This window comes from Bubalus bubalis, chromosome 8 (genome assembly GCF_019923935.1).
Source record: "Bubalus bubalis isolate 160015118507 breed Murrah chromosome 8, NDDB_SH_1, whole genome shotgun sequence".
NCBI lineage: Eukaryota > Metazoa > Chordata > Mammalia > Artiodactyla > Bovidae > Bubalus > Bubalus bubalis.
In genome coordinates, this window is record NC_059164.1 from 44,195,376 (window position 1) to 44,211,008 (window position 15,633).

The following is a 15,633-nucleotide window of genomic DNA, read 5'->3' on the forward strand; positions in this document are numbered from 1 at the left end:
AGAATTAAACTATTAAATTAAAAATATGTTCTGTATCTTGTTCATTTAGGATGCACTCCTAAACCTTGAAATATTTTCAAAAGTGCTCCATTTTTTTTTTCCTCATCAAACTCATGTATCTTCTCACTAATACGGGCAGTACTGAGGTTAGACTCAAGATACCATGCGTGACCACGGGTTTTCTTTCTCGGAGTTTTTAGCATGTGTCCTTAGTGCACATGCAAAAGAGCTAAACTATGGTAATAAAGCTATATTAGGGCCAATCTTTACTCAGAAAAGAAAATATATTCTAAAAATGTATACCTCCAACCATTGGTTGCAAAAAACATATCAGTTGCCCTATTTGCAGTGTTCAATTAGGTATGGCTTGTATCTCTTTAGGTATGCACCTCAGCCTCCTGTTCCTGCCACACTTAGAAAACCAACAATCTTAGTTTATATAACTGTTATTATACAAAAGTATAATTAATTAGGATGAGATTTTGAATTTAATAGGGCTTTATGGGAGTATTTCACCTATTTCTAAAAATACATCTGCTGCAGCAAAGATATAATTAGTAATATTTGTGAACTGTGACATGAACCTTGGCTGGTTTCTTTGTGTTTTATCTGCTTGAAAGACACTTGGAAAAATTATTTTATTTTTCTGAATTATCTGGAACTTTAATTTTAAGCTCATTAAATGAATGAATTAAAATAAATTATGTAGAGCTATGGAAGGCATATTGACTAGCAAATGCCTTAAAATTTTTTGTGACTCTTCTGAAAAGACGTAGTTTAAAAGAATACAGTGGCATGGACATATTAAATCCTAATACAAAAGCAAAAAATCAAAAATATAGTTCTAAAAAGATAATTTCTTTGGTATTTTTAAAACAACTTATTGATTAAACTCAACTTTATGAAATATTTCTTCCTTCCAAAAAAGAAGGAAAACAAAGTAACTTCTTTAGTTTTAACAAATTTTAACACATAATAATGTATACATATGTTTATCAATATGTAAAATTTTATGGTTACATGTATAAAGTTATAATTTAAAATATTCACTGAAAAGAAGACTCTGAATAAAACTCAAGTCATGTCATACTCTGCATGTGAGGCAATGACCTTTTCTCATTCAGAATGTTTTAGTCCCCTGAGACTCTGAGAAAATCATACAGAGTAAGAGCAGACAGGTGGCTGGTAAGTGATAAATTCTTCAAAGTACTAAAATTCTGGAGACGGAATAAAAGTAAAGTATTTACAAATGCAGATTATTGCTCCAGAAAATACCAGAAACACTAGGTTGATTCTTGTAATAATATCACGAGAATATCATGAAGCTGGCAGCTGCTTATAAAAATTAATACCAATGCCAGGTATACCAGAAGGTTCCCTTGGGAACTGTATGATGTGAACCTTTGAGGCAGCAGGTCACCTCCAATTTGACTCCCGAGTTGTGAAGGGGTTATTTCATACCAGGGAGTATATTTGTACTTCTGACCCACCTACTCTTTAATTTTAGTCTGTGGGAAGGAACTGTGGTGATGATAAGCCTTTGAAATCCGAAATGGATAACTGCAATTGCTCGGCTGGGTGGGAGGAGAAGAAATATCTATTCAAACACATGACATGTAAGATTTGTTATATCCACCCAAGGTCAGTATTAGCACCCTGCCTTCTATTGAGAACTGTCAAATTTTGAACTTTTTATAAAACTTGGTAATGCTTTGTCAGGGATAGGAAGCTCCATTAATGTAAACTGTCTGGGAGAGAGACTTGGAAGATAAAAACTAGTTACTAATTCTAAATCTGATTCTCAAACAGTTTATTAGAATGAACTGAGGTGCTTTTAAAAAATACTGATGCTCAGGTCTCACTGCAGATCAGTTTAAATCACATCATCCATAGGGATGGGTATGGGCACTGGGACACATGTTGATGCTTCCAAAAGCTCTTAAGTGTATCTCATGTTCAATCAGATTGAGAAGCGCTCCTTTGAAAGGAAAGTAGCCAGGGAAGAATGGATGTAGGGTTGGTTTTTGGTTTGTCTGGATATCTTGCTCTCTCTGACCTTACCAAAAATCATTCATTTTAGAGCCCAGCTTAGTCTAGTCTCCTGGCATAATGCAGTCTGAGGAGATCAAAATCTAAGTGAAACATCAGCCTCATTATACGGAGTCAACTGAGTCTGGACTGTTATTATAAACATCAACCTTCTCTTATGGAGGCAGAGCCCAGCAAGTGGTCCAAAGCAGCAGAGCGCACAGTGGGAGCTTGTGTAGGGACTGGGTTGCTCTTGGATCTGGGGGTTGATATGGATGCCATGCAAGCAGGTGCCTCAGTGAAAACTAGGACAAGGACTAACTCAAGACTGAAAAATTCAGCTCATGGCTATGATTGAAAGAAAACAAATCTGGTAGGTTTCCTACCAATTAATCATTTAAATTTGCTTTCAAAATGACTGAAATCAGCCAAAGGGCTGATTTCATTTTCTATTTGGTAAACAGAATGAACATTTGAACCTATCTACCGAGAAGATTCGCCTCTCCTTGCCAACCACTTGGAGCCATCAGTCCGAACCCGCCGAGACATAAGCATTCCAGTTCTACAGGAACTAGATTGTTAGAGAAAAAGCAAGTCATCTCTCTGTGGAACAGTCAACCCAGCTAGTTGAGAGTGCTGACAACCTTATTCTATGGGAGAAACCATGGAGGGGGCACCCTTGACTTCTTAGGTGCTAGGTTTAAAATCACGAGGAATCTGAAACCAAATTCTTTGTTCTGGTTTTGACCATGTCACTAAATGGAAGAATGCCCCAGGCATCTGTGGCTTGGACAGGTGTTTGTAATCAGGCACATGAACTAGTGATTCTCTGCACATCGACCAGCACAGATCCTTTTTCTTTTCAGGATGTCATTCCATTTTATAAGGCAACCCAGACTTCATGAAGGCACTGATCCCATTTACCTGGAGACTTCTGTTCGATCCCATTGAATTAATATTGTCAAACTGTTACATAAACTGTTACTTACTGAAGTTTTCTAAGGTACATTAAGTTATACTCAGGGCCTTGTAATATCACTTGTTGACTAGAGCTATAGTTTGCAGTTGTGGAAGAGTGGAAGCCAAAGTGATCCTGTGGGGGTTTCTCATCAGGAACAATTCTTACTGAATTAAGGAGCATGCCATATCAAAGGAATTTCAAACCTTTCTGAAATGGACATGAGATGTTATGTATCAGATACTCACAGCACGACCTCCACATGGTCCAAAGCCCATTGATCATGACCTGTTCCATTGTGGCGTGGCTGCCACCAGCGCAATAAAACTCCTTTCATCCGTGCCTCCCTAGGTTGCAGATAAGAAGACAGGTCAAACACTAGAAAAGAGAGAACTTTCTGGTAAATACAATAGGCTACCCTAAATCAACAGAACTTTGGGTATGGAATTTAGATTTGCTTAGGTCACAGTATTCTTCTAAGCAGCAACACATTTTATTGGCTACTCAAGGATTTGCAATCTTTCTACATTTCTCTCATTTCTTCCCCTTGTTCCACTAGGACCTGGAAGAGCTGCATCTTCAGTCAACAAATGGGATGTACCTTCTGTGTGATGGGTTAGATGCTAGACACTAGGGTACCATGCCAGGCAAAACTGACAAACCTACCTATCCTCAGCAAATTTTCAAATCAGTGTACCCAGCAGGAGATTTAAAATGTTGTCTTCTAAAGGACTAGAAACACATTACTGGGAGGGAAATATGCACAAAGCACCTTGGTATTTAATTGTTTTTCTCTGTTCCCTCTTGCTCTTATTCCTGGCTCCAAGTTTTGTCAGTTGTCCCAACAGGAAACAGTAACACAACTTTGGAGATCTGGATTAGTTAGTCTTGGTTCTGCCACCACTGACTTTGTGGTGTTTGTTCAAACAACTTCATCACACACTGTTGATTTTCCTTTCTGGGCACTTACAGGGGGACGTTATAGGACACCCTCTGAGCTTGGGTGAAGTCCTTTGGCTGGTGCTGTGCGATGACATGCCAGGTGATCCCATTGTTGACGCTGTACTGCAGCAGCACGGCCTTGTCCACGGCGTGGGGGCCACTCAGGTCACTGTTGCAGCTGTCTGTCTGTGATGTGCTCCCAATTTGCAAAACAAACATGATTTTGCTGAAAAAAAAAAAAAACAAAAAAACAAACCACAGGAGAATTCATTTTTAAACAAAAGTCAGGTAGTATTCAAGGAGTTATACTTTATTTTTTTTATTTTTCTTGTTTCTAAGTTCTGTAATTTTCAAGTTCATAATATGGTAAAAATAGAAGCATCCAGTCTTATGACTAAGTCATATAAATAACAAAATTTATTTATACTATCTTTTACATCATACATATGAAAAATTAGCTTGGAAGGCTGGTGTTCTACACAGAGAAAACAATTCTGACTTTCAGAGATCTTTTTTCTTCCTTGGATGTTAGAAATCTTTTTAGAACATTTCTCCTGAAACACCTTCTGTTTTCTTCAAGGTGATATCAGCCAAATAGGCAGCTGAGGACATGGAAGAGAAAAGAAATAAAACCATACTATTTACTCTATATGCTTTTTATGAGGGAGAAGGAAAGAATGGCTTTATTTCTTGGCCAGGCAAAGGGGGAACACAATAGGCTAGTGACTCAAGAACTGTGCCTCTATGCTATATGCTTTTTATAAATAGCTTCAAGCTGAACAGAATCTAGACAAGGATAAATCATGTTTATTTTAGGAAAAGATGTTTGGAGATCAGAGAAGAGGGAAAACTGAGTTAGACATGCAGGCTCTGGACCATGTCTGCTGTTGTGTTTGATGTGCTTCTCACAGGCATCCTATTCCCCTTAGAAGATATAGTTTTTAAACATAGGAAATCTATCTTTATACGATTCCTGAAGTGATTAATAAAATTCCTGAGTGATTAACAGAGTGATTAATAGGTGGTCAAATAAACTGCTAGACTTAAACCTGTAAATGCACTAATCAATTTAAAGCAAAGTTACTTGTATGGCAGACAAAAAGCTGTGTTTGCTCTGGCTTAGGTGCAGAGCTGGAAGGGCAGGTGGGGAAAAAAATTTCAACCCTCCTGGGTCTCTTTTCCTTTGTCTTTTCTATTCTACATTAGCATGCAGTTCCTAAACTGTGTGAACTTTTAAAGTTCGCATTTATCCAACCATCAATCTTCCATTTCCATTTGTAGCTACATATGCTAAATATGTAGAAGGAAATGGCAACCTACTCCAGTGTCCTCGCCTGGAGAATCCCAGGGACGGGGGAGCCTGGTGGGCTGCCGTCTATGGGTTCGCACAGAGTCAGACACGACTGAAGCGACTTAGCAGCAGCAGCAGCAGCATGCTAAATATGGAGAAGGCAATGGCACCCCACTCCAGTATTCTTGCCTGGAAAATCCCATGGATGGAGGAGCCTGGTGGGCTGCAGTCCATGGGGTGGCTAAGAGTCGGACACGACTGAGCGACTTCACTTTCACTTTTCACTTTCATGCATTGGAGAAGGAAATGGCAACCCACTCTAGTGTTCTTGCCTGGAAAATTCCAGCGACGGGGGAGCCTGGCGGGCTGCCGTCTATGGGTTGCACAGGGTCGGACACGACTGAAGTGACTTAGCAGTAGCAGCATGCTAAATATAGGACTATGTATGCTTCATTACTATAAATCTTCACACTCATATTTGTATTTACGTGGTTGCATATGGTCCACATTAAATTATCTATATAGATTATTCATAACCAATTATTTACTTTTTCAACTTTATTGACATACAACTGACCTATAGCACTGTGTTACTGTGATACACTTCTCTATTTTTTATATTTGGCCATTTCTCTAAGCTTATGCCTATGTTACCACCACTCACAAGGTAACTCGATACTAAATTTAAGCAAATCATAATTCTGAGTTGTGAAAATATATACTTTCTCATACCAAATTCAGCTGATATTAAGTTTCTGCTGCTTAGTGACACCCGTGCCATGAAGTTCATGATCATATCTAACAATGGACAGTGATGTGCTTGTGACTGATTCTGTATCTGAACTACAACACAGGAGTTTTGTTACCTTGCTCGAGTGAGATCCAGAGGTTTGGTGGCAGCTTGCCTTATCTGACAGCCATTAAAATACAGCGAGTCCCCATGGGCATAGGGTGCCAGCTGCCCACAGCCACTTCCTATCACTCCACCTTGAATAGTTTCCCAGTTTGCCTCAGTGACTCTTGACGACTCAAAATTATCTTTAATGTAACTGGGAAGGTCATGACTGAAAATAGAGCAGTCATCGCCTAGAGGGAAATGAATAGTTGCAAAAATTAGCTGGAACAAGCAGAATCATCAAAGATTATGAACAAGCATTCAATTTCACATTTAATCCGATCAATGTCAGATTTACTGTAAGAATGACAAAATACCAAGCAGATATAGATTCCTAGAGATAAATATTTCTCTTTTATTTCAGCAATTATTGGCTTATGTTGCTAAAAAGTCATATTATCTTTGAGTTGATATTTACTAAAATAGGTAGGTGCTAATGTACTTAGTACTGGTGTAAGCCCATTGTTAAAAAAAAATACAGCGTCTGGCTGGGTTTACATCGTTACCAGCCATGGGTCTTAGAAGGGAGCTCTCACCCTGGCATGAGAGGCAACATAATTTATTTTTCCCTAGCATGATAAGAAAATAGCAGGAAAGAAGTCATGTTCTTGTTCTCCCTCTAGCTCTCATAGTTGATTCTTGAGAACAGAGTCTATATTTTATTCATTGTTGGATTCTAGTACCTAGCATAATACTGAGTACATATAAAATATTCCATAATGAAGCTGGAATAAATACAGGAATAATAAACTGGAAGTGTTTCTCAGAGATAACAGAGCTGCAATACAGGCATTTAAGGAAGGCACTACTTTAGCAAATGTGTATGTCTCTACATTTTTCCTTGACTGGAAAAGCACAACTTTTCTCAATGTCTAAAATAACTCAAGATCAAAAGCTCATAGTTCTGCTGGATCAGAGAAAAAGGCAAATTCTAGACAGCTAGGACTCCTAGTGAGACAGCTGAGTTGTTCATTTGCCTAAAAGTTCAAATTCTCTAGCTAACACATGGACAGACCCAGCTGGTCTCAGCAATAAGACGACCAGGGGAAGAAGACAGCGGTTAAGAATTTCTAACATTAGAGATGTGCAGCAATCTACATTTATCATACTTATTTCATTTGGAGGCAAGGAAATAGCATCCATCAATAAAGCTAAGTAGATTCTACTCCAGAATCCACATCTATGGGTTCTTGCATTGTACACTTGGGAGAAGCTAATTCAGGTCCTCTTTGGATAAATCTCTCATCTCTGAGAGACATAGGGACTGATTGGAAAGAACTACCTGGGGTTCTGGTCTTCTTTCCAACATGTACTATTAGGGAAGTCACTTATGCTCCCCTCAATGTCTTTACCTATAAAGTGATAATGGTGACATTAACCATAGTTAATTTATGGGGGTGGGTATCATAAGTACTAAATGACTCTGCTGAATGAATGGGGGGATACTTGTGTAAACAGTAAAGTATAAGGCAATGTAAGAGTTCAGTAAAAAAAATTTACTGTGCATTGCTCTTTGTCAAGAATTAGGCTCTGAGGATGTAATAGTAATTGGATACAGTGAACTTTGTAACATAGAGGCTGAAACCTGTGAGAAACATTTCATCAAAGGAAAGCAGGGCTGCAGGCTTTCAAACAGGACTGACAAAGCAACCTCTTGGGATCTCAGCAATTGAGTAGATACTTTGCCCCAAATGCATCGTCAGCCTCTAGAAACTCAAGCAGTAAAAGTGTATTTTTTGAGTTATGAAGGTTTTTCTGTATGTGTATGTGACGAAGAGACCTGGGAAACAGAACATTTTGAATTGTCAGCTCCATCTTGGGAGGCCTGGGGCTGCTGCCTCTGGGAGAGGCCGAAGAAGAAAGAATATTGGTCCAGTGTCTGGGGACAGGCAGCCAGGCAGGGAAGGAGAGAGGCCCAGAGCAAAAATCAAGTGTGGAAGGTAGAGGTTGGGGCAGGGACTCATGTGGAAGTTGGAGAATGTAAGATACTATAGAATATCTTAGGGAGGTGGATAAAATCTGCATTTTAAAAAATTCAAGGAACACAGCATAAAATTATCCTTCATAATTCATCCCCGAGGTAAATAAGTCTGTGATCAAAGAGTGCATCATCTATCTCAAATCCCTCAGGCCAGAGTTTCTATCCATTCCCTAGTGGCTTTTGCACACATGTTGAGATGAGGAGAACCCTATAGTCTCCTGGGTCAAGAACAACAAAACAGGATTCTGACCTTGGAAACTTTCATCGCAGATGCAGACGGCACCGGTGGTGCAGTATCCGTGCCCACTGCAGAGCTTGGGGCAAGCCTCTCCGATGTACACGTGATCGATTGCCCAGCTCTGCTTCTCTGTTTCTTCGCCCTTCTGGATCCAGCGGAACTGTGTTGCACTGAAAGCAGAAGGGATTCAGGAGGCTGTTATTGCCCATGGGTGTGTCCAGCCTCTAGTCTCTGGAGATAGGGGCTATTTCTAAGAAAAGGGCTTCTAAAACTTTCCCCCGAAGCATCCAATTGGCAGAAGTGAGTGAACTTGTACCCCTCAGATTCTGGAAGTAAACCCCCAAAATTCCTCAAAAATTTATGTGCATTTCCTGTTCTATTCCGTAATAAGCCCATATCCATTTTTCCTACAGTGGTGTGTCATTTGCAAATCTTTGGGGAAAATAAATGCTACTCTAGGAAGACTATGCTCCGTTATATTTACCCTGCAACTCAGTATAACCTGATCAGCCTGGCACACCCCAGTGGGCACTAGTTGTGGGGGGAACAGCAGAGCCTCTGGGAGCATCGAACACTGGGGCAGTTGTGATGCCAAGTCCAAGTCTTGGGACATTTTTCACTCAAGGGCTGTGACTGAGATTGGTGTGTGCTGTGGTATTTAATTAAAAGAAAATTTGAGGTCTGTGAATTGTTTACAAAGAAGAATCCTATTTCTTATGGGCACGTGGAGTTGCCATTTAGGGGCATGGGGCAGTGAGAAGAGCGGGGAGACGAGGGGAGAGGGGACTAGGGCTATAACTAAAAGTCTAGACTCCTTTTATCAGTTGCTGTCGAGTCACTGTATGAGCTCTGCAGAGACTCACAGGTCATTCCACACAGTTTACCTAAGTATGCAGCCTACCTGGAGGAGACATGATCAGGCAGCTGGATGGTGATTCTCTTCCAGCTGGAGCTGTTGACAGCATTGTAGATGGTGGCTTCGTGGAACTGGAAGGGGGAGCAGCCAATGCTGTTTGAAGAGGAAGGAAGGCATTGGGTCTGAACAAGCTGCCAGGAATCGGACCTGCAGAAACCAGAGAGGCTGCATTAGACAACTCTTCAGAGGCTGCATTAGACAGCTGTCTCATGTCAAGGTAATGCTTAATGATTGGGTTAAATTAAGAAATTTTAATATAAATTTCATATATACATATATATAATAACATATAATAAAAAGAAAAATTGAAAATTATTTCAAATAAGATATACCCTAACTCTTTATAAGCACATTAACATAGTTACAGATGACAGAATAAAATAATAGCAGGTACAGAGCTGACTCTAGTGGCTTCTTCTCCCTGATATTGCTACAAGAACTATACCTGGAGTTGACTGACAAAATTCTCTGTCTACCCAAACTTTATTACTATAATTCATTTTTCAAAGTGGTGGTGGGAGGCAGGCCTACAGACACCCTAAAGAGGTAACTGCACTAAGTCAGACTTATAGTCAACAGTGCTACTATGCTTTAGGGGATGTGACTTTAGCTAAAGCATAATCAGATCTTTCACTGATTTATATTTTTATTAGGGTTGGTTGAAAACAAACAACATAAATAAAAGAGAGTTCTACTTTGAGGACAAATATAGTGTCTTAGTTTAAAATACAAAATTTGTTGGCTGCAGCCTAGCATGAAATTGATTTTTCTTGGTTTGAAGGAAAAATTGAAAATAAGATACATTGTGAATTTTATACAAATAACATTTTCACATGCATACAATTAACTGCCACTTCTAATACATAAGAATGCTTCCCTGTAAGCAGTTGCCTTAAAAACAGACAACCATTTGAATTGTATATACACATTTGGAGGAAATGTAAAAAGTGAGTTCACAAACCTTGCATCCTTAGTGTATTCCAACATTACGGAATGAAGGTCACCACAAGAAGTGGCTTCACAACCCACCACAATCTAAAACAAGCAGATAATTGGTATGTGTCAGCAAGATTAAATAATGCCTATCCTTAACAAGAACTCCCATCTCTCTTCATTATGACTATATAAGTAACCAAGAAGTATTTGGAGAAGCTTTTACAGAGCAGCCTGCCAGCACCAAGAAGGCGTTCTTTGGAGTTTTATACAAGTCATACCATTTTGCAAGGAGATGAGAATTAAGGTTAAAAATTACTATTTATATTTACCTAATTAGTATAACATACTAATTGTAAATTTGGGGAAGATAAATTGGTCAAAAGAAAAGTAGTATTAGGAGAATTAATGGAAAGAAACAAAGTATCACTGGTTCAAGATAGTTTCATTCATTTACTAACTTCCTTGATGCTACCATTACATTTGTATATGTAATTAAAAATGGTAATTTTTAATTACTTAATATTTATTCCTAGTTTTTTCCACTTCCATGTAGATAAAAGTATTCCATATCATGTGCAATTAAATGCTTGAATCATCAACAGTGCATAAATGCTATAAAGACTTGGTGATTCAAATTTAAGTTCTAATCATCTGCTCAATGAACAAGTCCTATTTCAGTGCTGACACTAGGGAAGGTTGGTGCTATAAACTTCATACTATATGCTTATTCATAAAACAACTGTGGTTTCAGAGAGAGAATACAGTATATTCCAGCAGTGGAAATGGAAACCAGAAAAAAATAAAATGCTTTGGTGCTTCATAAGAAGGAGAGGTTGAATCTGATTAAGTGGGTGAGAAAATAATTCTTCAGAAGTTGGAGAGCTGAATTATTCCAACTACAAACAGAAATAATAATTATATGATGTGATACAGGTGCTAACTACCACTATTGTGGCAACTGTATTATAATATATAAATGTATCAAATCAACATGCGGTATGACTTAAATTTACACATTGCCATATGTCAAATATATTTCAATTAAAAAAAGAAAAGAATTCATCAATGAGCAGTAGAATGATGTATCAAAGCTATGCTTTGTAAGGATCAATCTGTGCTGCTGAAGACATGTGAAGTGGAGAGAGATTAGACAGGAAAAGACTACTCAGTGGACTACTGATTTAATGAGGCCCAGAATGAAGGTGGTAACAGTGCACAGAGGAGATGGGATGGGTGTCAGGAATACAGGGAATTAGAATTAAAAGGATGGAGTAACTAATTAGATGTGAAAAATGATAAATCAAAGACTAAATTAAAATTTAGAGCTGGTGAATAAGTGAGAGGCAATGCCATCAAGAGAAATAGGAAAATCAGAGAGAGGAGTTGGCAGAAGTGGGAAGATAGGAGGTTCACTATTCAACATGTTGAGTTGAGGTGCCAATAATTCAAAGGTGTAGAAAAGTATACAGGCGATTAAAAGTACTGGATTAAATGTTGATGAGCCAGTCAAGGTTGGATATGCAAATCTTGGAGTTGCCCTTAAAGATATGATACTTGAAGCCAGAGGATGAATGAAGTTCTCAATAGTGAGAATGTCTATGAAGAGAGAGGAAAGCCTGGGAGAAGTACTAAGAAATGCTGATATTTAGAGGGTTGAGGGAAGAAGAGCCAAAAAGGAGATAGACGTAACTATTAAGAAGGTAAGAGGAGAAGCAGCAGAGAACCCAGAAGCTGAGGGGAAAGAGAATTTCACCAGCTGGAGAAGACAAGAACAAGACAAGAACAGCTGGAGAAGCCAAATAGTACAGAGAAAACGAAAAACGAGGAATGGGTGAAAGGTGTTGCATGTGGTGTTCAGAAAGTCTATGGTGACTTTAAAGTTGTAGATTTAGTGACACTTCAATTTTTAAATTTCTGGGGACAAGTTTTTTTTTTTTTTCTTTTTTAAAAGGAACAAATTGACTTGGCTAGAGAAGAAAATTTCAGTCTCTTCAGTTCTGGGTTGACAGAAGCAACAAAAGAGGAGGCCCCAACCAACTTATTCAAAAATATGAGTGTGATGCGGGCCTGGGAGAGGAAAAGCCTTCACTCTTAAGGGGCGTGTCTTGGAATTAGGGGTAGTGTAACACTGGATGTGATTTTGAGTGTCCTTCATGTCACTAAGGTAAGGATAGTCCTGAGGGGGTAGTAGTATTCAGGGGGACTTGCCTCACCCTCCAGTCTCTGAAGGAGAGTTTAATACAAAGCTGAGGAAAACAGAAAATTTGCCTTTTTTCTTCAACTTGGGAATTCTTCTTCTTACAAAACTGAAACCCTATACATATTAACTCCCCATTTCCCCCTCTTCCCAGCTACGAACACATTTTTATTTATGCTAATAAGGATTCTTTCTGTTAACTGTCATTGTAGCACATCTTTTTAAATAAGGGCATTAGAACAACTGATCTGTCTCTTTAAAATGATCCAGTAATAAACTGCATTTCTGTAATGTCCCTTTTTAGTGTTTTCTGCAATAAGACATTAATCGATAGTGCTTTATCTTTCTCTCTAATTTGTCTACTAATTACCTCCTATGCCTTCTCTTTCATTTTTCTATATGAGTAAAATATGCATTTATTAATAAGAAGTGAGGGTCCTTTTAAAATCTTTGAGGATTTGGGAGGTTTCGATTGGGCTAATGTATAGGTTTGCTGTTTGGAAGTCAGAGAGAAAAGAAAAATGGAAAGATAATGAAAAAGGACATATAAAGAAGCAAAGCTTGATGTATGAAATAGGCATAAAGAGAAAGTGGTAGAGAAATTAGTGGGGGGAGAGAGACAGAAAAGGATAGAGACAAAGAAAGAGACAGACAGAGGCACCTACTTGAGATTTTTATTTCCAAGGTTTGTAAAAGTGAAGTCAAGATTGCATATCTGAGATATAATACAGTTGCATGTCTTTCTATGTCTCAATATATCTGTGTTCAAATAATCCTATAAGATAAAGACCTTTGTGAAAGATAACTTTTTTTATTCATAAAATAAAGTCTCTTATAATGAATGAAATCAATCATTTCCTTATAGTTGTTCAAATAAGCTTTCTCTCTGTACTCCCTCCCCCAAATGTAACACCATACTGCCTGGAGGAGCCGCTTTCCCTTACTTTAAACTGCATCATATATCCTGGCTGTATAATGAGTTCTCTGGAGAAGAGTGCATTGTGAGTCTTGTCCTTCTTTTTATTTGGCCAGTAGAGGTGGAAGGATGGATTGCCACAGAATCCTGCTGTCCTCACTGCATTAGGGTAAAAACTCCAGTTTTCTTCATGGGAGGTGCCTTCTGTTAAGATAAATTGGAAGTAATATGGCATGTTATTCTCTTAAATTAATTGGTTTATTGTTGAACTACTTGAATGTCTATGCTCTAGCTCTTTGCTTACCCTTTAAGATTGATTTTTATTTTCTTTAATTGGTATAATATATATATAACAATCAAATCTAGAAAAGATTATTAAATGCTAGTACAACAATTACCCAACTTTTAAAATATAATTGCTAGTCTGGGTAACTTTTACCATTGCAAGATTTTTCCTGGAATACTTTCAAACCAATAAAACATGTGTCTCTGTGTATAGAAATTCTTAAAGAAACTGAAATTATTTGGGGCTGCTGAACTTTCAAATTATATTTAGAGCAAGACATTTTGTCTTTAATGGGATTTATTAAATTCTTTGTTGAAATTTCAACAAGCAGTCAACCTTGAAGATGTATAAACTATGAGGCAAAATAATAGCTGACATTCGTTGATCAGTAAATATACGGTAGGCACTCATCTAAATGCTTTTCATGTAGTAATTCATGTAAAGACATAAGCAGACAAAAGATACACAGGGAAGACTGCTCAATGTCTTGTTTCTTACCATCATCAAAAGTGTCAACCAGCTGACTGGGATTGATTTCCGCTCCACCAATCAAAATGTTGTCTAGTGCCCACTGAGCACGCTCTACCCCGGAGACCACAAGTCCATTGCTGATCACAAAAGGCTGCCACCAGCGGAGTCGAGTTGTGTTGGTAAGAGCCTCCTCAGGAAGAAGTATGTAGTCATGTCTGACTGAAATGTATTTCTGATAATCCATCTCATGGAGCAAAGTCCAAGTAATTCCTATAAAACAAATATACCAACATAGTAACATACTGGAAAAAACACAACAAACCACCAATATATTGAAGTTACTGCAAGTTCTCCAAAGAGATCTTCAGCCATATAATGAGAAGTGATTTCACTGACTTTAATGTAAGTATTCACACACTGTTTCAAAATGAGAGTGATGATATAAAGGGAAGGGTATTTAGAAATACTTGGGCAAAAATAAAAATACTGAGGTAAAAATTAAATTTTCTGCTTCTAAAGTTTTGTTCTTGATTCCTATATCCATATTTCTCATAAATAATGAGAAACACCCATGTTTTAAATCTTTCTAGATAAGATACTCCTAGTATTTTAAAATATAGTGATTATAATTCTATGCAATTTGTGATTTGTTGGACGAATATGAAGCTTCTCTCATCAACTGATAAGACAGTAGGTGGAATGTTTAAATTACTTAAGAAAACACCTTTGAATTCCTAAAATACTTTAAAGGTAAGGTCATCTATTTATCTGCCAGTTATTAAGAATGATACCTATCCCCTAATGCTGATTTTCTAAAGACCTCATGGTACTACTCATCTGGTTCTAGCTACTTCAAAATAATGAAACAAAATCTTGTTAAAATAGTGTGTGACAGACTCACAAATTGACTATAGTTTTCCACAACTACTAATGCTTTCTTATAGATTTTCTATACCATTTATTATATGCTTGTTCACACAAAAGCTTTTTAAAACATTTTAAAATGTTTTTAAAATTATCTTTTACTTGGAAGACTAAGCAAAAATTTATTTCTTAATTGTATCATTTATAATCAAGCTTCAGCTATGCCTCGTGATTATTGTCTTTATTCATAAGCTTGGAGTTTTTTTTAAATGTGATTTCTCTCTTTTCCCTTTTTGGGTATATTTTGTACAACACAGAAGTTACAAATATAGAATGTGTAATGGGTGGAATGCAACCAAGGTCTATAGCTTTCTCATTGTGACTTTCACTGTTTGCATTGCCAGGTCAGCAAAGCTTTGCGGAGACTCTTCTGAGGGGCAATGGATGGAATTTGGGAATCTGCTGCAAGGCATGGCTTTCACCCCCGAAACGTGCCTCCGTCTGTAGAGTAGTCCAACAGCACGCCTTCCTTCCGGCAGATGGGCCGATGGCAGGAGGTCATGTTGTTCTCACTACCAATGCGCCCCCAGTACTGCAGGAATCTGAATGCAAGCACAAATTAGCCATCAGAACAGATAGTTAGAACAAATTATCTACTCAAGCGGTGGATAACAACTTCTTTCATAGGTGTGTTCTCCTCTGGGGGCCAACTTG

General features: G+C 38.0%; 1 protein-coding gene across 1 annotated transcript in view; it reads right to left on the reverse strand.

Moving 5' to 3' along the window:
- Positions 1–15,633, reverse strand: part of RELN (reelin) — a 553,128-nt gene that overhangs the window by 8,216 nt on the left and 529,279 nt on the right. Inside the window, exons 55-63 of the mRNA XM_006053468.4 lie at positions 15,415–15,521; positions 14,083–14,325; positions 13,327–13,502; positions 10,211–10,284; positions 9,235–9,396; positions 8,346–8,503; positions 6,086–6,305; positions 3,957–4,154; positions 3,235–3,333 (exon numbers count right to left, since the gene is read on the reverse strand). Coding sequence (XP_006053530.3) covers positions 3,235–3,333; positions 3,957–4,154; positions 6,086–6,305; positions 8,346–8,503; positions 9,235–9,396; positions 10,211–10,284; positions 13,327–13,502; positions 14,083–14,325; positions 15,415–15,521 — 1,437 coding nt within the window. The remainder of the gene's footprint in view (positions 1–3,234; positions 3,334–3,956; positions 4,155–6,085; positions 6,306–8,345; positions 8,504–9,234; positions 9,397–10,210; positions 10,285–13,326; positions 13,503–14,082; positions 14,326–15,414; positions 15,522–15,633) is intronic.